The following is a 27,788-nucleotide window of genomic DNA, read 5'->3' on the forward strand; positions in this document are numbered from 1 at the left end:
GGTCTGGGGGGGTGCGGAGCTCGGGGGCTACAGGGACTGCGGGGCTCGGGGAGTGCGGGGCTGGGGGGCTACAGGGGCTGAGGGTGCGGGGCTGCGGGGCTGGGGGCTACAGGGGCTGCGGGCTACAGGGGCTTCGGGGCTCGGGGGGTGCGGGACTGTGGGGCTTCAGGCTGCGGAGCTTGGGGGCTGCGGGTCTGGGGGCTACAGGGGTTGCGGGTCTGCAGCTGGGGGGATACGTGTGCGGGGTTGCGGGGCTCTCGTCCCCGGGGCGGCATCTCCGCGACATCTCCCGATGGCCCCCGATGGCCCCTGATGGCCTCCGTGTCTGTGCAGCGGCTCGGGGACGGGGACGATGGCTTGGGGGGAGTTGAGCCTCCTGCGCTGGCTCCGGGAGAGCCGGCAATCCAGGAAACTCATCCTGCTGATCGTGTTCATCGCCCTGCTCCTGGACAACATGCTGCTGACGGTCGTCGGTAGGTAGGATGGGGTTTGGTTTGTTTTTTTTTTCCCCTCCAGGTTTATGACATCTAAATGTGACACATACCTAAAAGTCTGATGAATGCTCCCTAACAAAACATGTTCAAGCAGTGATTTTTTTTCTTCTTCTTTCTTCCTTTTCTTCTTCCTTTTCTTCTTCCTTTTCTTCCTTTTCTTCTTCCTTTTCTTCCTTTTCTTCTCCCTTTTCTTCCTTTTCTTCTTCTTCCTTTTCTTCATCTTCCTTTTCTTCTTTCTTTTCTTCTTCCTTTTCATCTTTCTCTTCTCTTCTCTCTTCTTCCTCTTCTTCCTCCTTCTTTTCTTTCTTTTCTTTCTTCTTTTTTTTTAAAGACATGAATGATACCCCAGGTATTGCAAACCCAATTCCACACACACTTTATTTCTGTCTCACTTTATTTCTGTGTTAATTGCAGAATAAGGAATGGTACATCAAGGTCTTCATAAGTCTTTTTTTCTTTTTCTATTAAACACCACTAATACTTCACAGGGCAACTGATATTGGTATTTTTAGTGCTTTTTTTTTTTCTTTTTCTTTTTTTCTTTTTTTTTTTTTTTTTCTTTCTCATCCTGTGGTCATGCAACTGAAACACCATGCCAGATAACAGTGGAGATGCCTGTTTCCTTGTGATAGTTCCTCTTGCCCCCACATTGGTCTTAAAATGATAGGTTAATGAGAAAACTATCTAAGTGGGTTTTAAGAAAAGAGCTTCCGTGAGTTAGTTTAGTAAATTAATCCAAGTTGTGATCAAAGTTGGAGATGTAACTTCTACCGACTTCAGAAGCATAATGTCAAGATTGAGGAATTTACTCAAATAAAACACTTGAATGTTTTTCACTGGTAGTTTCAGAAGTCCTCATATTCAAATCTTTACATGAATTTAAAGAGAAAGGTTCAGAGGAACAGGGTTCATGGCTGTGCACACACACACACAGATGCACACACTTCTCTCAGGCTGTGCAGAGCCAGCTCTCAGATGATGCTGCAGTGTCAGCTTCTGAATCAGATTCCTGAATTTCTTGGGTGACTTCAGCTTAAAAGTTGATGCTACAAGATAGACCTTAGCTAAAAAAACCCAAACAAGTAGGTTTTGGATTTTTTTTTTACATGAGTTTATGTAAAATCTTATGTTTTATAAGCTTTCTTTTAAGCTTATTAACATTTAATTACTTATTCAGAAGCACTAGAAAGTGTTATAGCCTGCAAACTTTTTGAAAGAGTGGGCATTTTCAGGAAGAGATGCAAGACAAGGAGGGGTGATTCCATCACTAGTGTTAAACTGAATGAACTTGACTTCCATTTTTACAAGTCCTGAAATGCTAATTTGTTAGATACATATTATTATTAATGCCATTAAATTGCAGCTAAGGTCCTAAAGCACATAAAGAAGGCCCCTTCTGGAAGATCTTTTCATTGTAAATTTGTAAAAGTAATGACATAGGCAAACAACACATCAGTTCTCATTAATTAATGGAGGAGTATTATGTTTCTTCTGTTGCTTATCATTTTTGTGTGGTTTATTTTGGAAAAGTATTTTATTACATTTTTTGTATTTTAGTTTAATAGTCGTGTCAATTCTTTTTTCACCTTTCACATTTTCACAACTTGATAATTAGATTTTTGCAGTCGTGCACAGCAGAGACTCTTCAGAAGTTCTTATATTTTATAAGAATTTTATTTATTCTTCTTATATTTTGCTTTCTGAATTAAATCTGTATAGGCCATTTTATACAACTAGAAACTGGTGAAAAAAATAAAGACTGACATAAAAGAACTTTTTGGTTTATCCTTCACTCCTGAGTTACAGGTGTGTTTTATCCCATGAGCAAACTACTATTTCAGTTCTGTGTTTCCACAGTTCAAAATCCTTATTAATGTGCTCTGTGGGAAAGCCTTGTGTCTCCTTACCAGTGGCAAAATGAACAAGAAAATCTGGTGATTCCATTTACAAATAACCTGACTAGTAAGATGCCAATATATTCTATTTGTTTTTCCAGTGCCAATAATTCCCAGTTACCTTTACAGCATCAGACATGAGAAAAATGCCACAGAAATCCAGACTTCTAAACCCAACACAGTCTCAACCATGACGGACAATTTTCAGAGCATCTTCTCCTACTATGACAACTCCACCATGCTTACTGGAAATGAATCTGATAAGACCCAACCAGGAGAATTGCATCAGACTCAGACAGAACAAATGATGGTAAATGTGACTCCTTCCCCAGCCGACTGCCCCAGGGAAGATAAGGACCTGCTGAATGAAAATGTTCAAGTTGGTCTCTTGTTTGCTTCAAAAGCAACAGTGCAGCTGATAACCAACCCCTTCATAGGCTCTCTGACAAACAGGTAAGTTATTCCTGCTGTCTTACTCAGGATTTCTTAGCCATGTTTTGATCCAGACCAGTAGTTGGAACAAAGTGGTTTTAATTTTACTGTGGCTCTGGCTTACTGGCCTTCTCATTGTAGCTGGAGGAGGATTTTAGTGAGACATGGATTTGGTGAACACTTATAAACACCTACATCCTCTCCAAAATAAACTGATAAGCTGCATGGGAGCCATCTGATATGTCCAGCATTGTACACTTTTCCTCCAGCTCTTGTAACCTCAGGTTTTTATGGAAACTGTGGCAGAAATGGTGTTGAAATGTCTTCAATACACCTGGATGGGGCCAAAAACCCCTAGAACACTGTGTTTACAAAGCACTGCTAAGTGATGCTAAATCCATTACACCTATGTTAGGTGAATGAGGTACTGAATCTATAGGCAGGGTGTAGGCAGGATCCTTCCCTTGCTGTCACAGAGAGGTGCAGCTCTTGGTGCAGTTCAGCATTCAATGATTTGGAGTCATCCTGAGGTAGAGAAGCAGTGGGAAATTTGAGTGGACTTCAGTAAAAAAAATAACCAGGGTCAAACTTTGGTCATCATGGTCAAACTTTGGTCAAACATGGTCATCACCAAGTGCAGTGGATCACAGGTTTCCATCAGTACCTGATCTAACCCAACCTTCACATCATTCTCTCTAAATTTTTGTGTATTCCTGATGTCTGGAATGAAATCTGTTTAAATAATACTTCATAGACAATCTCTTTGATCCAAGATCAAGGGTGTAAGCACTGGTATAAGTGCCTTCAATCAAAAAAATCTGAGCAATAATGCTGTTCTCATGGAAATTAAAAAGTACTTACAATATCATTTAGATTTTTTACATTGATAATTAATTTGATTTGATTGTTAGTGTTTTGTGTAACTGTTCCCCACAGAGGAAGCTGCAGAGAGTCTGAGATCAGTCCCTGCAGGAAATAAACTCCAAATTGTATTTAGTCGGGTCACTAATTTTCATATTTCTTATTTAAGCTGTTTTTATAGAGAAGAATTTTTCTTCTCAGAAAATAATATGCAACAGAAATGTGTCCTTGTAAAACACTTTTCTTTAAGTGGAAAATGCCTGTTGGATCTGACAATAACCAAACCAAGCAACACTCTTCAGATGTTTCAGGTTTTGAAGCTAAAAGTACTTTTCCCAGGCTTTCCAGCTTCTGTATGTATAGGTTTAATGTCAGTCTGATAGAGGAGCACCCAGCTGAGGGCTGAGCAGTGGTTAGGAGCTCAACACCCTGTATTCAATCAGGGAAACTGATCTAAACACAAAAGCTTTAAGTGAGACAGACAGTTTCATTTCTTTCTCATTTCACCTTGCCTTTGACTCCATACCACCTATGCAGATACAAGGATGCCATTGCAAAACAGCTTCTCCAAAAATATTGCTGCAAGTGGAGGAGGAAAATAGGTTTTTGTTACCTGTATTTTTGGTATTGTTTTGTGAGGACAGAGGAGCTCATCCACAGGCAATGCAACATCATGTCAATCAATATTTCCATAATAACCCTCTACATATTTTTCTAGATTTTCCTCAATGCCTAAATGATTACTGATAATTACTTTTCTCTCTGGGTATCATCATTTCCACAGCCTGCCAAACCAGGGGAAAGGCAATAGTACATTCCACATTGCCAATGGCTTGCTTAATGGTGCAGTTATGCCATGCTGTAGATAAAATCTTCACCCTTTTTTTTAATATACATCTACCTAAGTAAGAGGCTCTGTGTCCCTGCTGATGCCTTTCTTATTGTCTGAACATCTCAGGAGAGGATCCTGGTGCTGGAGCTGGCATCTGGGACACAGGTCCAGACTTAGATTTAGTGATGGGGCAGTAGATGTTCTTGTAGCAGCTCCCTTGGCTGTTGGTGTCACACTGGTGTGAACACTTTGTGAGCTGAGAATTCCCCCTGGAAACTTCCCACAGGGTTTTGCACAGGGCTGAGTGTGTGGCTGCAATCAGAAGGGCAGGTTTGCAGGCTTGGGTGCATAACCTGTGTGAGAAGAAAAATCAAGGAGCACATCACCCCAGTGTGCTGTGGGACAAGCTCTTCTCTCCCACAGCAGAAATCTGCATCTTAGAGTAGCCCTAAATTAAATTTAAGGATTACTGATTTTTTTTTATGCACTATTTGTATTGGTACCAGGATCTGCTTTTCTTCTGAGAAATGTTTAGTGGCAAATATCAGTTAACACATTTATCAATTAACTGTAAAAGTAATTGCGAAAAGAACCAAAAAAAACCACCCCTCAGTTTGCCATTTCCTAAGAACAATGTATGTGATCACAGAAATCTGAGTCATCATTATGAAGATACTTCCTTACCACTGGATAAGCTCTTTAGTGATAATTCTTATTGTCCTTATTACTTTTGCAAAATTTCAACACAATTGATGAAGATGATGTGTTCTTCAGATGAAGAATGTGTTCTTTAGTTCAAGGCTGGTGTGTACAGTTTAAGGTGCCAAATAAGTTTATTTTTTTAATAGGTTAGCACACTGTGTTCAAGGGTTTTATTTTTCAGTCAAATCTAGTTATTAATAGTGGTTTAGATTTTTAATGGAGTTCCAGGCTTTCAGTAGGCTCTGGCTTTGAGTGCTTGAGTTTGTACACAATGCAGTGAGATGTTCTATTCATGTGAGTCTGTGCCAGTGGTTACTTTATTTTAGGTTTTCTGGAAGTTTTTTAGGCTGTTTTTCCCCTTTTTCTAGAACTTCATTTTTTAAAAAATAATTTTCAAAATTGGCTTAATTCAAGAATTAAGTTCTGCTAAAAATATTTCTTATTTAAAGCCTCTTTCTGTCATAGGATGAGGGTAATGGTTTTAAAGTGAAAGAGGGTAGATATTAGGAAAAGATGTTCTACAGTGAGTGTGATGAGACACTGGAAGAGGTTGCCCAGAGAAGCTGTGGCTGCCCCATCCCTGGAAGTGTTCAAGGCCAGGTTGGATGGGGCTTGGAGCAACCTGGTTTAGTGAGAAGAGTGCAGGCCAGTGGCAGGAGGTCTGGAACTAGATGATCTTTAAGGTCCCTCCCAACACAAATCATTCTATTCTTCTAATATTATCATAATATTATAATTCCAATAATATCATTATTTTTTTCAAGCTCTGACTGAGTTCTCTGAATGAATCCAGCTGTGACAGCCTCACCATCCACCACAGTCAATGAATGTCTCCCCTGCCATGTGTCTCTCTCCCTTTATCTACCACTCTGAAATAATTTATATCTGTAATATTCTGTTTATCTATATTGGCCTCAAAAATAATTTAACAAATAGCAGATACTTTCATCATCATTTTTACACCAGCTTGACTATAGCTTTGAGCTTCTTTACATGCCAGAGGTTGTGGCTAGGACCATGATATGTTCACGACCAAGATATATGCAGAGGATGAATCAGAGAAATAAACAGCACTTGTAAATACCTAGTGACAGCCCATGTAAGTTTTGTTTTCAGCTTCTGGCAGGTGATGGAAAAGACCAATTAATTCTGAGGCATGAACAAAGCCTCTCTGGATAACCTGTGTGCTACAGCATGGAGTATGGAGGTGGGGAGTGCACAGACCACACTCCCTGTCCCTCCTGTCCCTTCATCTTCTTTCTTACCTTCACACACACACAGGGCTTCATTGGTTCATAACCTTAAGGAAAATATTCCTCATGCCCTACGTGCTCCCAGTCTTCACTGGCAATGAAGAAGGTAACCAGAAAAGACTTTGCAAGGGGTGCTCAGTGCCACATTGGTTGTAACTGTATAGTGAGAGGCTTGAAATCAGTGGATTTGCAGCACTGTAATGGATGGGTAATTAGGCTCTAATCACCTAATCTAAACAGCTGCTAACCTGGTCTGTGTAACTTTTATTTCACTGCTGCACAGGACCCATTGATCAGTTGCCTTACTGCAGGGCAACCTTATTAATGGGTATACGCCCCTTCCCAACAGTCCTGCAATCTGGGCTCAACATGGCCCTGAAACAGAGTAATGTAGGTGTGTTCTCCATCACTGGCAGCCTTTCCTCTCTCTCCAGCTAATGGCTTTGGCTTTTCCAGCAGTGAGAAATACCCAGAGGATGCACTTTGAGCTGCAGGTAGCCTTGGTGAAACATGCTGGACTTTGCTGCAGATTCTCTTGGAGTTTTTTGTTTTTTTAAATAGGTCCCTAAGAAAATGACATGCTTGATCATGGTAATGAGAAAGAAGAAGAGACAGGACAGGCTGTAATCCTCTTTTGCAGAGGAACAAAATGTAGAGGTTGCTGGGATGGAGCAAGTTGTGGCCAAGAAGTAGAATCTGCCTATTCACAGGTTTCACATGGGAAAAACATAAATGGCCCAGGACCAAGGGACACAAGCACTGAATTAGTGCTGCTATTTCACTGGGATTATGCAGAATCTGTGTACCTAGTGAAATGTCAGCTGGGTGTGGGTAACACTGTCCCCTGAGCAAGACAAACCACAACTTCTAGAGGTTCAGCAGTCTCATGCAGGAGCAGCCCACCAGAATCTTGTGTCCCCAAGTTGTGGGTGAAGCTCCAGGTGATTTTTAGTTTTCCAGAGGTTTATCATGACTTGTTTCATTCAGTTCAAATGCCTGTCCTGTGCTGACCTCTGTACCTTAGCATCATCCTGCATGATGGATCACTGGCAATGCAGACTTTGGCTACAAGGACTATCTGTGCCCACACAGAGCCTGGTCCTGAAATGATTCATTTTTGTGTGGAGGAAAAGGTACGTGTTAGACCTTGGTATGTGTGATAAAGCATCATGATCTGCTGGGTGGGGAGAGTGGAACTGAGCTCTGCTCCAGTTCTGCCCTCATCACCCTTTTCTATGTTGCTTCCCACCTTGCTGTGACTCTCTCCAAGATAAGAAATAAGATGTGCAGCAGCAACAATATGAATGATGCTTGAGCAGGAGTTCACTAAGCATGGAAAGGACTTCCAAAATACTTATTTTCTTAAAGCTTTCAACCAACAGAAACTTTTCAGGTGTGAGAAGCCAACTGGAAGACAAAACCTGATTTAACTTGCTAGAGGTTGATCCTTCCTCTAAGGTGGCAGAACTAGCCTGGTAGCCCTTCTCTTTGTTTTACTCACTGATGTTTAGGGAAGATCTCACAGCTCAGGTCTTCAATCCAGCCATGGAAAGATGAAAATGGGATCCACTTCAGGTGACATTTGTCTTTATGCAAATAACTGAATTATATTTCAGTGTGCTTGTAGCAGAAGCAAATTGCAGACTCTTTTGGCCCCTCTGTCAAGTCTAAGAGTTGCTGGATTATCTCTATTAAATTAGATTTCTTCTCCCACACTGTCCATCCTAGAAACCTCTGGGATGGCCTTGCCAGACACAGCATTCTTTACTTTGCAATGGAAAAAGGAAAAGGACATTCAACTTTTGCTTTCATAGTTCCACAGATAAAGACAATGTCACTCACCACCAGCAGTAGTTGTAATTGAAGTGTTTTTTAAAATCTGTATCTACAGAAATATTATTTAAAAATTCTATACCAAGAAAACAAAGCTCAGAGTAATTATTTTGGTTTACCTGTGTCATGGCTGCTGTTAATAAAAATTAAAAGGGTTGTTATGAACTCTTCCATTATTTGACAGACTTGCTCCAGCCAATACTACTGCCAAGATAAATGCCTGAGCCTGTCAACATCATTGGAACCTGAAGTCAACCAGTACTCCTTTGAAAAGCATCATCCATTGTGGAAGAATCTGGCCATTAAATAATGTGTTTGCAAATATATTTGAGATGCACAAAACTGAAAAAAAACCATGAATGAAATGTGCTAAGTAGACTATACATAGAATACAATAGGCTCTGGAGATTGTCTTCAGATCTACCTAGGTAGGGGTTTTGATTCTAGGATAGATTGCTCTAATGGCTTGAAAAAATAGAATATTGTGAATTTTTGTCAGAAATTCCATTTTAGCTGCTCAAAAGCTATAATTGCTTTCCAGACTGAAAATTCTTTATTTCCTGGAAACTTGAAATACTTAAAGCAACCAGGCATTTCTACAGGCTGTTTAGGGAGCTAATGAAGCAGGCTGATGAAGAAGGCTTTGATCAGCTCCATTCTTACTCCTAAATCCATGCCAAGAAAAATATATTATCCTCAGGCTCTCTGGGACTCTGCCAGTGCTCCTGGCTGAGGCAGAACTCCCAACAAAGCTGCTGATAAATTTTTCCAGGAAAGAAGCTGTTGGTTTGACCATGTCTCATTATAGTCATTGTCTCCCAAGGATAGAAACTGATGAGCCCTGAAACATTACTGGGGTATTTCAAAGCTCAGCATGCTCAGACAAATCTTTCCTTATCATGTTCTTGGCAACCCCATGGAGGGCCAGAAGGGCTTTATTGGGAACAATTATGGTGGAATGAGAACAGGACAATGAGATTCTAATGACAGAAGGATTTCTTCCAGGGGTTTCAAAGACAAAATCTGCTGTGTCAGATGAAAAGGTATTTGTAACATGGACAAATTTGATCATGTCATCCATAACATCAGTTTAAAGTCTACCAAATATCTACAGGTTGGGTTATCGTGGTGTAATTCAAAATTCATGTCAGTGAGACAATCCCAGCAATGTGAATGTTCATTTTGTTTTCCAGAATAGGCTACCAGATTCCACTCTTTGCTGGCTTCTGCATCATGTTTGTATCCACAATCAGTAAGTGTCCACATCTTTGCAACTTTTAAATAACTGATCTAATAATTAGCACTAGGAATTCTTCGTGTTGATGCAGGGCAAGTAAATACTCCAAGGAGGGAGTTGATGAGATTTGACAAGTGCTCTCTTATAAATCTGCTCTAAGGAATTCACCACCTCCCATCACACCTTGATGGGTCCCTTCCTCAGCTGAGTCTTTCTCTCAGGCTCTTGTAATCTGAAGGGGTGCTCAGACAATTTAAAAAAAAAATAAATAAATTTAAAAAATAATCCATTTTGCAGGGCCCTGAGCAGATAGCTGTCCTGAGGGCTTATCAAAAAGATTGAGGCTGCAGTGGCTCCTGAGTGGAATATGAATAAACAGTATCCCAGCATTGAGAGACATGGATGTGGGATGTGCAAACAGGAGCAAAGCCTGCAAGTAGTCAGCTGAGATAATTTCTCTGCTCTAATAGCATTGATAAGGCTTCAGCTGCTGTTTTATGTTCAGTTTTGGCATAGCACTTAAAGTTGTGGCACAGATGGGAAGAGGAGAACATCAAGGATCTTTAGAGGCACAGTGAGGAATGGGGAAAGAACTGGGCTTGCTTCAGAAGGCAGATGTAAGAGTCTATGACAGAAAAAAAAGAAGGGGATAGTTTTCTGTGCCCACTGTAAATAAGAGAAGGAAAAACAACCAGAAAACTCTTATCACCAAGGGGACTTAAGTGCTGGAGGTTACCTGGTCTCAGAGTCACTGACATCTCTGCATCGTGGGCTAAACAGCAACTATTCCAGAGTTGACCACACCAGGGTAAAACCTTTCCCCAGTTCTTCACTTACTGGAGGAAAACACCATGGGGTTAGTGTTAAATCCTACTAGCTCTGAATGCCTGGTCCAGCCTTACATAAAACAGCATGGAGAGGGGAAGAAAGGGTCTTGTTACTCCTGTGTGCAGCTGGATCAGAGCAGGATGTAATCAAATCCCAAGCAATTAGTTAAAACAGCTTGGGCCCTTGCATTGTGTGTTACCAGGAGGCTTCCACACCTGGGAGCAATTCAACACTGACACATCCAAATGCAATAAGAGAAAATAATGCAGTTAGCATTGAAAGTGGCACAAGTCTCTGTAAACATTTGACTGAATTGTGTGAAGTTTTTGTGATAGTTTCAAGAAATCTAACTTTTTAACCTAGTTAGAGTTAATCCAATTTTAAAAATTTGCCTTTGTTTTGTTGTTTTGTTTTTTTTTCTTTTTCTCTAGTGTTTGCCTTCTCTGGAAGTTACACGTTGCTGTTTATTGCCAGGTCCCTTCAAGGAGTGGGTTCTTCTTGTTCTTCTGTGGCAGGTAAGAGAAAATAGGTAAAATGTAGATCACAGATTCTGTTGTTCAAGTAATTTTCTGAATTTTATTTACAGTTGTGATTTTTTGTAATACTATATAACAGATGCAATATGATTTTCGTACCAATTAGTACAAAAATATTCAATCAAATAATGTCATGGGGTTTCTGTCCCTTTCATATGAAGGTGCTCAAAACCAAAAGTATTTTCAGGCTGCCTTGGTATTTGGGTTGCAGTAAGGTAGAGCAGTAAATGAACAACACGCTCTCCCTGGGATTTCTGTGTGGACTTCTTCACCATTTTAAATTCATTTTTTAGCCATTTTAAAGGTCATTGAGAACTTACATTGGTACTTATTACAGCAGGGACAGCAGCTCTGTCTGTTACTGAAATTTCTGCTATAAAATGTTGTTTTCAAGGACTGTCTGCCATGATGTCTTCTAGTTTGAGCTCAGGTTACCTGCACCAGATTTTAAATGAGGAGGTGAAATGGAGTAAGGGTTTTCAGCCCAAATTATTCAGCTGTTTCTCAGACTGGCACTGGAGAAAAAAATGCTTTGTTCATATTAGAACATTTTGAAAAAAACTCCTGTGATGGCAGCAGAAATACAAATTTGGCTCAGGAAGGGAAGGAAATACAGTATTTTGTCAAGAATCTGTCTTTTGGCTTCTGAGGAAGATTCCCCCCCCCCGGAGCTGGGTGGGTCTGTAAGCAGGGTTCACATGCATTCCATAGAAACTTAACAAGGGTTTGGAGCTGGAGTTGTCCCAGGTTCCTTTTGCAGGGATTTTTTGCCAGCCCACGTCTGGGCAGCTGGGGAGATGCAAAGCCCCAGACTGAGCATTGGAACTGGGAGCAAGAAGCACTTCATGCTTAAGCTGGGCTTGGAGCTGCAGGACAAGCTCTGATTAAGCAGAGATTTAATCCTGGATGGGTAATGGGAAGAGTAGGGATAAGGACTGGGATAAGGAGTCAAGGATGGGAAAGGCAGAGACAAGCAGGAGAGGTAAAGACAGGAAAATCCTTTTTTTCTCCTTGAAAAAGAGAAGCCAAGATTTCCATAGGGAAGCCATCCCAGGACCAAAATGATGGTTCAGCTTTACCTCTGTGCACTTTGAGGTATGGCTTTTGGGAGAGATGTGACTTTCTTTTTACAGACACCATACAAAGTTAGAGCAGAAAAGGCCAAGCAGGTATCTAGTTCACCCTCTTCCTGCAGGCAGGATGAGCTTTGCATCTGTCATTCCCATTGAACACTTGACTGGAATGTTCTCAGGAGCCTCCAGAAATGCCCTCAGCATCCAGCTTTGTGCTTCAGTACCTGTACCTTGTCAGGAAGCTTTTTCTGCTGTCTCATCTAAAGCCTCCTTACTGTTCTGTGAACCCATTTCTGCTTCCTGGACTTGAGAGAACATGAAGAGCAGTTTCTTTATCTTTGCAGCTCTTTTTCATATCACCAGATTATTATCACATCTTGCATCAGTTTTCTCCTCTCTGCTTTTAAATGGGAAGTGCTGCAGTTGTGCCTCCCAGATGTTTTTCTGAGCCTTTCTTCCTCCTCGTTGGGCTTCCCTGAGTAGTCTGCAGTCACCCACATCTTTCTTCTGTGCTGCACCAGAACTGGGCCCAGCATTCAGGAGAACCTCTGACTCCTTACATGGGCCAACAGCAGTTATATCTCTTGTATACACATCTCTTTTAGGCACAGAAAGCTTTCTGGAATTTTGCTGCCAATAAGTCATTTACAGCCCTGCATTTGTGCTTGTAATCTATCCCACCGAAGCACAAAACATTATGTTATCTTCTTAATATTACCTCCTTTTTTTTTTTTTCCCCCTTCCAGAAAATTTGTCCCAAGTTTCACAAGTGCCTTGTGAATTTTGGTCTCATTCTCTGACTTGTTCTTCAGCTGTTCATGCAAACAATTTCATGCTATCCACAATCTTCTAAGCATGTTCATCCACACAGGGCCTCTGGTCTTTTGATGCATATGATGTATTTGGTGCACACTATGTATTCACTTAATGCTCTATCATGCAATATTTTATTTTCTTTTTCCGGCTTGTTGTATATCTGTGCACCTATTTACTAAAACTGCTTAAACCTTGGTTTGAAAACAGAATTATTAATTTCTATGGAGGCTCTTCAGCAGCACTTACCTCTACGTTGTCTGAATGCTTCTCAGAAAACACCAATAAATCTGGCTGTGGGTTTGCTTTTGTGAAATGACAGCTTGTCATCAGCTGCAGAAGTGAGGCATTGAAAGTGAAGACACAGGTCAAAAAAATCCTTTAATTTTGGATGCTGAATGTGAAATACTTGTGTTCAAAGTCCTCCCCTTTGCACAGTCCCTCCTGACCAGAGCCCAGGCAGCACTGACCACCAGAGCTTTGTGTTGAGTACCTGGAGTATAAATAACAGGTAGTGATTACTTGCCAAGAGCTTTGTTTCACCTAGGTGAAAAACACCATCTACAAGCACTGTGAGAAAGATGTGGGCAAAGAATCTAGCAAATGAGGGCATCATTAAATTACCTGAGTAATACTGTATTAATAGAGACTGTTTACATTTCCCAAACATCCTCTTACTTCAAAGTGAATTTCATGTGGAGAGGCTATACCTATATATATATTTATGCAGAGAGAGATGCTCGCTGTCATGTTGCCATAATGTTTAGTAATGATGACCATAAACTATACTACACAGCTACCTATTGTGCTTTTTTTTTTTCTTTTTTCTAATTGAATTTTTAATTATTTTAGGGATGGGGATGCTTGCCAGTGTGTACACAGATGATGAAGAGAGAGGCAACGCAATGGGAATCGCCCTGGGAGGCCTTGCTATGGGAGTATTAGGTCTGTGAGACAGAGGTTCTGCTGGCAAGAGAAACCACCCCCAAATCACAAACTTGTGAGCTGTGCCAGTAGCAGCAGAGTCTCATCAAGTGCCCCATTATGGTGCTGCCTCCAGATGATATTCCTGGTGCATGTTAAGAAGAGTTTTTCCCACAGCAGCACATTTCTGAGGCAGATACCTGCATCAGGCAGTAACCTCTGAAGTGGTTGGGTTTTGTTTACAGCGAAGAGTTATTTTGGCACGTGAAGGATATGATTATTGCCATGGTCAATGAGCTTTGTGTTTCGTTTGCTTTTGTTGGAGTTTTTTTATAAATTGAGCTTTTTGGTCAGTGAGCTTCAAGAGCAGGATGCCCAAACACAAGCAGGATGCCCAAACGTGAGCAGGGGATGTTTGTTCAGATATTCAGCTTCACAACTGTGTCCTCTCTCTTTCCCTGGCAGTGGGCCCACCTTTTGGGAGTGTCATGTATGAGTTTGTGGGGAAGAGTTCTCCTTTCCTGGTGCTGGCAGCACTAGCCCTGCTAGATGGAGGTCAGTGAACACGAGGAGTCCATTCACCACGTGGCACATCCCTTTCACCTTCCCTTCATTTCCCTGAAGAAACCTTACAGTATTGATTTCTTTCCACAGCTGTTCAATTATTTGTTCTGCAGCCAGCCAGAGCACAAGCAGAAGTAAGTATTCAGGTAAAACACTCCAGGCAGTGGGTGACACTTGGCTTTATCTAATCCCAAGCTTTTGTTTTACAGAGTCAGAAGGGGACACCACTACTGACACTGCTGAAGGACCCGTACATCATTATTGCAGCAGGTACCCTTTTTTTTTTTTTTTTTCTCCTTTAAACCAACCCCTGGTGTTCTACCTGGCATCCTGGAATGCCCCAGCCTGAGCTGGTTTAACAATATTGTCATTGGCTGGTTTAATTTATATAAGCTCAGAGGAAAAAAAAATCTAAAAAACCCCCAAATATTTGGTAATAGAGGATGGCTATATCAGTAGAAGCAAACCAGGCAGATAAATTTAAACATTGGTGTCTTTCTAGCTGAGAAGACATTACAGGGTTGGGGTTGCTTGCTAAGGCCACAAAGATTTCCATGAGGCCATGGTTTTCAGAGGGAGGAGTGTAGGGAATAACACTGAACTTTGTTTCTGTTTGAAGAGGGAGTTTGTTCTCTAGGGTGTGGGTTGTATTTCAGAAAAGGTCTGGGTTGAATGGTGTTTGGTGTCACATGGATTGTTTGGCTAATGAGTGCATCTGTCTGGAGGGAAGTTTGCCTTTTTGCAGTGCAATTTGTTGAAGGTTTATTCTGAAGTCTGTAATTAAGCCTGGCCCTTTGTTGATAAAATACCTGGAAACAGATAATTATTTTCACAGCTTTTTTTTTTTCTTAGACTTCACCTGCTTGTCCAACAAAGCAAATCTTCCAGGCTTTTGTAGGGTTCTCTGTTTCTTGGGGATCTTAAGGAATTAACACAGGCATCAAGGACCATGTATCCCAGTATTTTCCCTGTGTCTATTGTCTGTTAAGAGCAGGGATGGACTGCATTCCAATTTTCTACCACATTTGCATGGTGTTCTTTTTCTGCAGCTATTCTCTTTTCTGAACCTGTTCCAGCTGGTGTTTTGGGGCTCTGTAAAGCAGTCACAGGGACAGGCAGCCTGGAATGAGGACAGTGTGTGTCTGACAGACCTTACCTTTACTGCCCTGCCTCTTTTTGGCTCTTGCTTCCCTCCACAAGCTTGCAGACTCTGCCAGTGCCTCTTTCCCAGGTGTACTGAGGGGTAGAACATAAAGACTGTTTTGTTCAGATCCCTCTTTCCAGCTGTGTGACCTGTCCTGCTCTCACCAGGCATCAGGAGATGAGAAAGTTCCTCCTATGGGTAACCAGCAGGGTTGGGTACAGCACCCAGGGCTCTGCCTCCTGGGACAGAGCCTGCCCAGCACTTGGACAATGGAGATGATCCTGGTGTTCTCTCACCTCAGCCTCCTGAGGTGTTTCCCTTGCAGAACAGCTTTGGTTTTGTCAGATCTGAATGTCAAATGCCAGCTAGAAGCATTCAGCCTTTTTGCACATCAGTCCAAATCCAGCTTGCACCAGGAATACTCTGCTTAAACCTTAATGGCTTCACTTCTGAAGCTGTTGCTTTTTTGCAGAGAAAAAGGGCTGAAAGTTTTGTTTGCTCTCCCTTAACCCAAGGAGTCTGGTTTTTTCCTTGCTTCATTTTCTAAGGTGGCAACTTCTGATCCTGATGCTACCAGGGAAGGGTGGGGAAGGGGTTGGTTGGGATGGCAGAGAGAGCTCCATGCTCTGACACCTTGGGGCAATCAGTCCCCACACCACATTTCTCTATAGCTGAGCCAGGATCCTGTGGTATCTGCTTCAGGACGATGCTGTGAAGGAAGATGCACACCCAGATATAATGATTGGAGAGGAGAGGATTGAAAGTCCCATAGGGTTTTCATAGCTCAGGGAGATGGGAGGTTTTTAAATGGCTTCTAAGACAGTTAACATCTCATTAACAAATCTCATTAACAAGTTGTCTGCATCCCTACTGGGCTGGCCTATTAACCACAAGTAAAAGGCAGGGACATTTCAGGCATGCTGCAGTTTGAGTGCTTCTTGATTAGGTACACTCATTTCATGGTGTAAATTCAGATTCAATCTCCAGAGAAGCATCACAGGCTTGAGTCATAATTGTTTGGATTCTCTGGGTGCAAGCACTTTCTGACCAATTTGGCTTTTCTGTAGCACACTGTTACTCTTTAACACAAGATGCCTGGAATTCAAGCATGGAGCTCTGTGCTTGCAGAAAACATCACTTTTCCCCATGAGAAACCCATGTTGCCCATGAGCTGGTAACACTGAATGTCACAACAGACAGGAGCCCAGTGCTCTCACCACTCACTGTATAGCTCAGCCAGTCCTGCCTGGTGGCCTTCAGTGCCAGCAAAAGCTTTTTCAGGGTGTGCTGTGGCCATTCCTGTGGAACACACTCTCCTAAATCCAGATGAGCATCACCCCCAAGATGTGAGCATCAGAGGAGCAGGACCAGGTGAAGCTTCAAAGTCAAAGTGCTCACTGGCTTGGGCAAAAGAAACATTGCTGACATATTTTGTCATTTCTGGAAGGAGCTCGGTGAGTGAAGTCAGTGCCATTCTTCCAGCCAAGCCTCCCCACCAGGGGTTAAGGGTGCATTTGGTGCTGTTGGCTGACAAAGTTTCACACCCAGACATGTCAGTTTAAACCATCAGATCCAAGAACCAGAGCTGAGACAACCATCATCATTTTCTATGATTCTATATTTAAAAAGAGACTGGATGTGGCACTCAGTGCCATGGTCTACTAACCGAAACAGTGGTTCAGGGGTTGGACTTGATGATCTCTGAGGTCCCTTCCAACCCAGCCAATTCTATGATTCTATGAGCACAGGGGTTCTTGAGGAGGTGTGCAGCAGCTTTTCACTGGGTGCTTGCTTTTTCACAGGAAAATACCAGGGATCTCTGTGGCATTCTGCCAAAAGTGGAGTGGGTTCTCAGCTCTGGAGGTGGGATCCAGCTAGAAGGTTGCCATTTCACACCCTCTGGCCAACACAGGATGTTTGGTCTGATTTAAAGAAAAAACAATGCAGGATTTATGGTCTGGAAGCATGGCCCTTTAAAGACAGATCAGCTCCATGCAAGATGGAGGGAAAAGAAATCACTGCCTTCTCCTGAGGCAGCTTTGCTGTGGTAGCATGGTCTGTATTGGGCTTATCCTTGAGTTTGCACAGAAGTGGCTCAGACTCCCTTTTCTCTTGGGTTACATCCTAAAGATCTGAAGTACTTTTTTCACCATACACCTGAGTGCTTTAGTGAGCTCTGGTGACATTTTCTGACCTAATGAGGAGCAGATGCCACACACATGTCCACTTCTGCTTCTCATTTCTCTGTGAAGTTTGTTAAGAGTAAAACGAGACCTTTGCTGTTTAAGCCACCTCTGTTAGAATGTCCCTGCTTCTTCTGCCTGCACTACATGTGGCCTGGAATTCCATTCCATTCCATTCTGGCCTGGAATGTTTTTTCCAGCATCCAGGAAGCTGCTTGAGCATGGTTGGGAAGAGGGCAGCCCAAGGTGTTTAGCTGGGGCTCCTTTCAGATGCTGCTGTACTGGGAGCTTTGCCACCAGCATGGAGAGATTGGCTTTAGCTCTAACCTTCTGTCTTTAGGGTAAAGCAGCAACTGAACTGGTACTCAGTTGCCCTGGGAAGGGAGTGAGCAAGTGAGCCTGCAAGTACACTTTAGGAGTTGTGGATATACAGACTAATAGATTGTGACAGGCTTGAGCAATGAATGACATGGGTGCTCATTTTAGTTTGAACTCTGTGAGGAAGAACTTGTTCCAGGAGAGATAAGGTTTCTCTGACCTTGGACAAATTCAGCTTTTTCCTTTTTAAATTTTTTTATTAAAAAAATAAAATAAAATTTGGGTGGTAAATGACTCTAAGACTCCAGAATATTTTCCTAAATTGCAGAGATTTGTAAATAGTAGGAAGAAAAGTGGGGACACAAGTTTGAGGTTGTCACTTCCAACAGTAACTTCTGAACTCCCTGGAAAGGCATTTTGTAAGAGTTGAGCAGAGGGGACGTGTCCTGCTGCCCTGCTCTGGGCTTTGACTGCCTCAGTGTCCTTTGTGTAGGTGAGAAAGGCATCTTGAATCCAAATAAATATTCCTGGGGTTGCTGATCCCTGCACCAAAGCTGAGGTGCAGTACTGAGGAGAGAAAGATGTGATACGAGTCCTCTGGGGTCTGGATCTTGGGTGGTGGCAGAGGGAAGAGCTTGGGGGGCAAGACTGAACCTGCACTTCCACCACTTGTTATCCTTCATGTCTAACTTACTAAAAGTCCAGAAATTTAAAAGAAATTTGGAAGCATTTGGAATTCATAGGGTTGGGCAAGCTCAGCCAAACCTGTGCTTTGCTGCCTGGACTTACTGGCTGCCATCTGTAGGATCTTGAAATCCTTTTTTTAGAAGGATAGACATCTGCAGGGTTGTCTCTTGGTATTTCCAGGGTGAGGACCTCTTCATCTTACTCCAGTCATTCCCAGCTGATGGAGGCACAGGGTCACAGTCTCTGCCTCTTACACAACAGGGCTCTGGATTTGCCCCAGGAGACCAGATAAAGACCAAAAGATTGCAGTTTTAGCTAATCATTTGTACACCACTCAGACCTCCTGAACTTTCAAAATGTCATCAAGCTCACTGCAAACTTTCACATTATGAAAACAGCTTAACCTTTATTGGAGAATTTCTAGGAGAATAGAAAGCCACAGAAAGTTTGTCTTTGGTTTTACATCCTGTTTCAGTTAACATTAATCAACAACTGATGCTTGACAAATAGGACTGTAAAAAGCACAGTGTTTTATGTAAAGTCATTCAGTCTTTCTGTGGCTTTTTGCTCATAGTCAAAAGAAATAATTACTGCTACTTTTTTCTTTTCTTTCCCCCCTTTTTTTCTCTCAGGATCGATCTGCTTTGCTAACATGGCTATTGCTATGCTTGAACCAGCTTTGCCCATCTGGATGATGGAGACCATGTGTTCCAAGAAATGGCAGCTTGGTAAAGTACAGTATATTATCTGCATCTCTGTTTTGTCAAATGACTGTCTCAGTTCTGGTCCTGTTAATATTGGTCACCTTATACGATTCAGGGGAGTAATTGTTTTTTTAAACTGTCTTTCAGTTGTCAGTGTTACACCTGCACAACTGCAAACACTGGTCTGCAAGAAAAACAGGGGAAACAAGGGGAAAATGCTGCAAGGAGAAATAGGTGCAGGCAGCCATGGCTCTGTGCTTATCCCAGATCCTTTGGGAGCCACAGCTGCACATCTGGCAGCAAATGTTGTCTGGGGCAGCTGCAAGAGGTCTGGTAAGCCACAGAGTCAGCCCAGTGGGGCAAACCCATGTGTTGTGGGGTTTTCCCAAAGGGAATCCTTCATCAATGCCCAGTTTGAATTGTAGGATCTGGCAGCCATGGAAATCTGCAGCAGGTGCAGAATGCTGGGTGCACATCAGGCCTGTGCCAATGCATGCTCCTTCCAGGATTGCTCCTGGCAGTGTGTGAAGGGTGGATTTCTCTTGAAATGTAGCCACCAAGGCCAGGCAGAACATTTTCTCTTACATCTGACAGATCTGACACCCTTTTAGTGGTTACTTGGTCATCCCATTCAACAGAAAGCAAAGGGAGAGCCCTAACTTGGGTCATCTTATAGCTTGAAGCACTGACACAGTCTTGGGAAAACAGAGTCCACAGGCAAACTGGGAATTTGTCCCATCTGCCAAGTTAGACTGGAGACCAAAACTGGGGCAGTTCCATCTCTTTTAGCTTAACAGGAAGAGGGGTTGTAGAAAAGTGGGCTAGCAGTGAGCTTCAAACTGCATGTGGGAGGTTAAGTTGAATGATCCTGTGAGGGTGCTGAGCCCCTGGCACAGGTTGCCCAAGGAAGTTGTGGCTGCCCCATCCCTGGAAGTGTTCACGTCCAGGTTGGATGGGGCTTGGAGCAACCTGGGCTGGTGGGAGGTGTCCCTGCCCATGCAGGGGGGGTGGAACTGGATGATCTTTAAGGTCCCTTCCAACCCAACCCATTCTATGATCTTGGGTGTAGGAAAGAGTTACCATTAAAACCCATTAAAAAAGTTTTGATAATGCTAACAAAGGTTCTGTGCTGCTGTGGCTTTTCATTAAGGTTTATTATTTGGTTTTTTTGTTGGTTTTTTTTTTTAGTAAATATTAATATCCAGCATTCAAAAGAAAAGGAAAAATCCTTTCTGCAAAGGATGTTCAGCCAAGCAGCTGATCAGTAGCCCTACTCTGCTTTAATGGGGGTGTCCCTGCACCCTATAGAAAGCACAAACCTTAGGTCTAATTAGTGCAAACTCAGATCTAGGGTGGGCAGAGGTATCAGTACTTAATGTGCTCTGTGCTGTCACACTTGGTAATGGTCCTAGTCTGTAAAACAGCAGAATAACCCACAAACTTAGGTATTTTGAGTCTCATGAAGAAAGATTGCTTATCTGCCTTCCTCACTAGAGTTTTGTGTTACTGGTGCAATGGAAATGAGATTTACAAATCTCTTAGTTGAACAGAGGTTCCTAGAAGCAAAATATCCACTTTAAATTAAGATTTATTTTACCTCTCCCTGATATAAGTAATGGACTCCATTACGTTTTGTCTGGTTTGGCAGCATGAATTAAAGTTTTTAAGCCTCTTAAATGCTATCTTGAACTGCAGGGTTTAAAGCAAATGATTGTCCTATGCAAATTTGGAGATCCAATGAATCTTTGAAGCATGATCTGAAGAAGCTATAAAACCCCCCTTTGATTTGATCAATTAACATTACTGTGCATAAAGCTTATTTAAAAAAAAAAAATTAAAAAATCACAATTCTGCTTCAATATACCACAGCTTACACCTCAACATGCAAGTATTATTTAACAAGCCTTTGCTGCAATTTTTATTTCTTGAGTTTGCAAAGTCTGCTTTGTGTGACCACTTGGTAGAAACAGCTCCAAGCAGCCGAGAGGTAGCTGTGGGTACACAGGTGAAAATGTTTCCCCAGCATCACCCTTATAATCCACCAGGGCTTTAATCACAGGATATTACTGTGTTAAAAATTACCTCTCCGTTTCTTGACTTCTTTTTATTATTATTTTTTTATTATTATCATTCTTATAAATATCAGAGAGATAGGAAGGAAGATGGATGGGCAGGAAATGAGAAAATCTGTGTTGCCTTGGTGAAAGCTGAGGAGCAGAGACACTTAGAGGGAGTGGTTGGATTTTGTACCCTAATGTCTCAGCTGCTGCCTCCATCCAGATTCCCTGATTTAGCAGTGCCCCAGCAGTGGGCTTCTTGTGGCAGGCACTGATTTATCAGGTTTCCCAGTTTTATTTTTCTTAAGAAGCCACAAAACAGGGACAGCAGCCAAAGACCTTGTTTCTTCCAAGCTGCATGAGCCATTCAGCACAAGGATCCAGCACCAGGCACAGCCACCCCATTTATTCCTCTGCCTCTCAGCTCTTTTCCCCACACAATTTCCTCCTCGGGGGCAATCCCTGCTCTCCCCCACACCTGCATCCTCTTCCCTGGTGCTCCCCAGGCACACCAAGCTCTGGTAGAGTTTCTTCCTTTGCCATTTCCCCTTTGGCTGGGAGAGGATGGATCCTCCAGCATGGGCTGTAGCTGCCTTGTACACCAGAGACATCTCTGGCCACCATGCAGCATCCATTCCAGGTGCTGTGGAAACCTCAAGAGAAGACAAATACTGCTGGTCCCAGTGGTGTGGGTTTTTTTCCAAATGGATGTGAGGGAGACGGAGGAGTCTGAGTGCCCTCCCCATCAGGGCTAGAAGGAATTTACTTGGGGAAATCTGCAAATCACTACAGATAATTAGGTTTTTCTAATTTAAACGCAACACTGTTTGGTTTTTGTTTTTTTTTTTTTTAACTTAAATGAACTCCTACTGTAACTATATTGATTAAGGAATTACAAAACCATGTTTTTAAAGCTTTTTTTCACCTTTAGATTGTTGATATATGAGGGAGGGGGACCATGACTTGCAAAGCCACAGCAGCCATCCTGCTGTCCCTTCCTCCAGGGAGGGATTTGCCCAGCCCTGACAGCTCTGGATTTGCTGCATGTGCTGAGCATCTGCTCCACAAGCATCTCATGAAAGAGATGCCTTCCCTGATCTATCCCCAAACTTATTGTAGCTGGATATAAAGTTCTTGTTGTTCCATCACCTCTCCTATAATCAGATCTTGTAGCTGATGCTGAAAAATTCTTATCAAAGGGGTCACATTGCTCCTGCATTTCATAGGTGATGCCCTTAGATTTCATCAGAAGGCTGCATCCAACCGGATATTTGATTCTCTGGGCTCTGCACAAAAACTCTATTAATGTGTTCAAATCAAAATTGCAGTGTCTGGAATTTATTAGTTTCTTTCTGACACTTCACTAACGTCCCTGCTGATAAAATATCTCATTCCTGTTTTTCAGGCGTTGCTTTTATTCCAGCTAGTATCTCCTATCTCATTGGGACCAATCTTTTTGGGATACTTGCACACAAAATGGGAAGGTATGCTTAATTTAAAAATACTAATAAACTTCTAGTCAGCTTGTGTACCATTTCCAGTGTTTCCCAGGGCACTTTATTGAGCATGGAAATTACTGAAGTTTGTTCTATAGTAGCAAAATCAAATACAATTTTTTTTTTTTTTACTGGTTGTGTAACTTGGCACTTCAGACATGACTTTGAAATGTTCAAGATCATCTCAGCATCCCCAGCCTCTGAGTGATGTTTCTTCTTTGATAGGTGGCTTTGTGCTTTACTTGGGATGCTGATCGTGGGAATAAGCATTTTGTGTGTAAGTAGAAGATTGTGGATCTTTGAAACCATCAGAATGTTCATGTGTTCATCTTCAGATAGGTGCTTGCTCCATGAGATTTTGCTGGAGATTGTGCTTTGGGCTGTGTTATTAAAGTGTGGTTAATAAGTTGCAGATCAAAGCTCTAAAAGCTTTTAAAGTTCAGAGCTTCTGTTATTTTAAGTGAGAAAGGCTCTGAAAGGAGGAGGAGGGGGATCTTGAGCTGTCAATCCACAGTTTATTCCTGCTTTTAACAGAAACTGTCAGTACTTTCATGGCCCAATTGTCTGAAATGGTAGCCCAGAACAAGGATAGAACTCTGACTCATATCTGTACAAAGCACCCTATAAGTACTTGGAGAATTAATTTTAAAGTGATAGGATAAGGGGTAATGGTTTTAAACTGAAAGAGGGTAGATTTAGGTTAGGTACTAGGAAAAAATTCTTTGCCATGAGGGTAGGAGGTTGCCTAGGAAGGTTGTTGATGCCCCTGGAACCCACTTAAGGTCCCTTTCAGCCCAAACCATTCTATGAAATTTCTCTGGACCTAATTGGGATGTGCAGAGGGACATAATTAATTGCCTGTAATTTCCTTTGTAGGTACCATTTGCTAAAAACATTTATGGGCTCATAGCACCAAATTTTGGAGTTGGATTTGCCATTGGTAAGAAAAATTTACAGTGACTTCTTACAGCCTGTTGTTTATGTAAAAATTATTTTATGTATTATAACAATATTTATTTATTTTTAATATTCATTATAAAAATTATTTTATTTATTACATGGAAATTTCTTATCTGGCAGAAGTGAAGCCTGAGCTGTGGCTCACTGGTAGGCAGACTAAAGGATGGTGCTTGGGAAGTCTGAACCAGTCTGTCCAGGATTTTTCTGTCTACCTAAGCAGATCTTTCAGACTGCCCATGAATGAAAACTTTGTCCTCAGAAATAAAGCCAGGCACTGCCCAAACCTCACAGACTTCCCTGTTGTGCAAAAGAATTTGTATAGAGAACTTCATAAAAGAAAAAATTAAAACATTTAAATTTTTGTTAATCCAATAGGAATTCCCAAGGCCATGTGGTTCTTCCAGAATTAAGTATGAACTTGGCTTCTGCTGGGCCACATGGACAGGCCAGAGTCCCTTGCTAGGGATGCAAGTGTGGCTCTAAAGAAGTGTTAAAACCACTGCAATAATTTAGATTGCCTGGAGGTTAATGCAAACTTTTAGGCCTACAGTAAATGTTGGATCTTTCCCCTAAACAAAGGGCACTTGGCTGCTAATGTGAGAGCAGAGCCTTTGCACTGACAGCTGCTGGGAAGCTGATACCTTCTAAGCTCCCATCTCTCATCCTTTGGCAAGTGTCACATGTACACATCTATACATGTCCAGATGTGTCCTTAGACATGGTAAATACCATGAGAAGCATGGATAATATAATATTTTTAAACAAATAGTTTGCATATTAAAGAATAAGCATCCTTTTAGTTGCTTTTGCGTCCCTCTTCAGCACAAGATGCTAAAAAAAAAATAAGGAAAAAAAAAGAAAACAGGAAGTGTTTTCCTAAAATATGTTTCTCTCCCTCCCAACCAGGCATGGTGGACTCCTCCATGATGCCAATCATGGGCTACCTCGTGGATCTGCGCCACGTTTCAGTCTATGGCAGTGTCTATGCAATTGCTGACGTTGCCTTTTGCATGGGCTTTGCCATAGGTAAGTCCAGCCTTTTCCTGACTACATGGCAAAGTTGAGGGAAGAGAAAATGCTGCAGTGCCTGGTGGGAATCCCAGTGGCTTTGGCAGGATTTATGAGCAGGGTTTTCTCGTTTCAAATCAAAGCAGAGGGAGTTGTGTTCTGCAGCTGCTCCCCTCCTCTGTCGGGATGCTGGGAGCATCGTTAGCTGAGAGGCTTGGATGTGCACACAAATAGCATATTCCTAGGGAAGTGGCCTTGGAAGATTTAAAACTGACACCACAGCTGTTCTCCTAATAGCCTGGGAGGGGGAATAACTCCCCACTGAACCCCTGCCTCCTCGAGTGCCTGAGCAAGCTGACCTTTGGAGCACCTCTTCATTTCTTCAGCTCATGTGGAATACAGAGCCAGGGGAGGCTCCTGTTCTAATTACAAACATGTCTTTCCATTCCTCAAGCCAGTTTGTAAAGCTGGGGGTTTGTAGATTAAAATTGCATGTCATTTAAAGTGCCTGCTGCTAATTTTGCCTCTGAGTGATCTTCAGAAAAGGGGTTTTGTTTGCCCAAGGTCCTTCTGCTGGTGGTGCCATCGCAAAGGCCATTGGCTTCCCATGGCTCATGACAATCATAGGGATCGTGGACATCCTCTTCGCTCCCCTCTGCTTCTTCCTTCGAAGTCCACCTGCCAAAGAGGAGAAAATGGTAACTGTATCATGGTTCTTTATCGGTTTTAGTATTGTTTGATTGCTCTCAGTGAAACTCTGTAACTTATTGTTTGCCTCTTTGCCTCTCACTTCCTCAAAAAGGGCCCAGCACTATTTATTTCGCCCTCCTGCACAATATTTGGCAGATTTATGATTCCCAAGGTGTATAAAGAAAAGCTTTTTCTCAGTGAGGTGTCCCAGAGTCACAAATTGGATTGTCACAGAACAGGGGCCAGCAGAAACTCATCTGCAAAAGCCCAGGCAGCTGGAGTCAGTATAAAAGGCAGTCTGGATTTCTTGAAGTGCCACAACTGTATTGACCATTTTTAGTTTATTCCTTTGTGGGCCTCAACCTGTTTTTTGTTGTCCTCTGCAGTTGCTTTTCTTACAGATCATGTTCAAAAGCCCTTTTGCTGCAGGAGGGGGATCCATTGCTTTCCTCACTTCTGCTCAGCTAGAAAATTTAGATTGAAACTTAGAATTTAAATAGAGAAAAAGGAGATTTAGATTGGATAGCAGGAAAACATTCTTTACCTGAGGGCAGTGAAAAATTGGAACAGGTTGCCCAGGGGGAGGTAGCTGAGGCCTCATCCCTGGAGATGTTCAAGGAGAGACTTTGAGCACCCTGATCTGGGTGAGGGTGTCCCTGATACTGCTGGGGGTTGGACTGGGTGACCTTGAGACATCCCTTCCAACCCAAACCATTCTATGATTCTATGGAAATGGGAAGCTCTCCAAAGAATTACAGGGCAGTGTAAGTAGGTGAAACAATCTTGGTTGTGATTCCAGGGCTGGGAAAATCCTGGAAAACAAGGAGCAATCCTTGGCTGCAACATCTGTCATCATCTGTAGGTGAAGCCCACCCACTGCCCCATCCTGGACAAATCTGGTGTGGGCCCAAAACGTAGCTGCTAGTTGTTTATTTGGGTAAAAAGGCATGACCCAAATTTGCACTGAATATTTTTTTGTTTTGTTTTTATTTTATTTAAGGCTGAGAAAAAAAAAGTTGTTTGCTAGAGATAGGAAGTTTGTCCTGTGCTTCAGGGTTTCATTGCTGAAGGGACAGGAGCTCTCCCCACAACTTAAACATCCCCCAGTGCCCATCCCCACCCTCCCATGCCTTTAAAAGCAAAGTGAATCCTGCTCCCAAAGTGGCTTCTGTTTCCTTTGGATTTGGAAACAGTCAAAAGGAGGGTCTCTACTTAATGCTCTTTGCATAATTAAAGCCTGACCTTAATCACCTTCAATGTGAAATATGTCACACAGCTGCTCCCTGTACAGCCTCCTATTGCCCTAGGAAAAATTCTTCCCAAAGAAGGTGATTTTATAGCTGGCCTCTCCCTGTGACAGTCACTTTTCTCTGATCCTGGGCATTCAGTGGCAGGACCCAGTGGGACCACCACATTCAGCAGGACCCAATTGGGCTCTTCTGGAGCTCCAGAGGAAAAGGGGTGGGAAAAGCTGGAAAGGATGATGCAGCTTGAGCCAGCCTCTTCTCCTTGGTGGTGTGACAAGACCTGAGGAAATAGATGCCAGCTACACCAGGGGAGGTTTTGGTTGGATAATAGAAAATATTTTTGGACTGAAAGGTTTGTCAGACATTGGAATAGTCTGACAAGCCAGTGGTGGAGTCACCAACCCTGGAGATATGTGGGCCTTGGGGACATGGTTTAGTGGTGACCTTACAGTGATGGCCAAAGGCCATCTGGATGGTCTTGAAGGTCTCTTACAACCAAAGACATTTGATGGTTCTGTGACTCCAGTTGCTCACTCATCCAGCTTTTATAGATGGAGATTCAATACAGAAGAGGTGAATTACTGCAACTGGAGAGCAGGTGGAGTTTCAATTTAACACAGGGGCTGCAATCCCAGTGCCAGTACAGTACCAGAAATTTGCTGGTGATGTCTTTAGGTCCAACATCCCCCTCGACAGAAATCTATGGACCTGATGGAATCTACTTGAAATCAGTTTGGGGTCTGCATTCAGAGGGGAGAGGTGAATCCCTGAGCAGTGGGATGGCTGCATGGTACAGTCAGCCCCAGAGGGATGCTGAGCAGAGCTGCTAACACTGAAACTCTTGTTTTCTTTTAGGCAATACTCATGGATCACAACTGCCCTGTGAAAACCAAAATGTACACCCAGAACAACATCCAGTCCTACCCCATAGGTGATGAAGAAGAATATGAAAGTGAATAATAACACAAAAAGCCATATGACATGTTTTGGTGTACAAAACACAGTGTTTCATGTGAA

The 27,788-nt window shown here is 42.5% G+C and overlaps 1 protein-coding gene across 1 annotated transcript; it reads left to right on the forward strand.

Moving 5' to 3' along the window:
• Positions 1-352: 352 nt before the first annotated feature.
• On the forward strand, positions 353-27,788 carry SLC18A2 (solute carrier family 18 member A2). Its single transcript, XM_008490111.2, has 15 exons — positions 353-473; positions 2,491-2,842; positions 9,496-9,554; positions 10,799-10,882; positions 13,642-13,734; positions 14,179-14,268; positions 14,368-14,411; positions 14,487-14,547; positions 19,242-19,337; positions 22,776-22,854; positions 23,092-23,143; positions 23,743-23,806; positions 24,733-24,852; positions 25,399-25,532; positions 27,627-27,788. Exons 1-15 carry the CDS (start codon positions 353-355, stop codon positions 27,729-27,731), a joined length of 1,554 nt encoding a protein of 517 aa, XP_008488333.1. The 3' UTR covers positions 27,732-27,788.

The sequence above is a fragment of the Calypte anna genome, chromosome 6 (assembly GCF_003957555.1).
Source record: "Calypte anna isolate BGI_N300 chromosome 6, bCalAnn1_v1.p, whole genome shotgun sequence".
Lineage (NCBI taxonomy): Eukaryota > Metazoa > Chordata > Aves > Apodiformes > Trochilidae > Calypte > Calypte anna.

Coding starts and splice junctions, on each gene's coding strand:
- SLC18A2 (XM_008490111.2), top strand. CDS start 353: ATGGCTTGGGGGGAGTTGAGCCTCCTGCGCTGGCTCCGGGAGAGCCGG. Junction 2,843..9,495: donor ATAGGCTCTCTGACAAACAG/GTAAGTTATTCC, acceptor TTTGTTTTCCAG/AATAGGCTACCAGATTCCAC. Junction 25,533..27,626: donor CTGCCAAAGAGGAGAAAATG/GTAACTGTATCA, acceptor GTTTTCTTTTAG/GCAATACTCATGGATCACAA.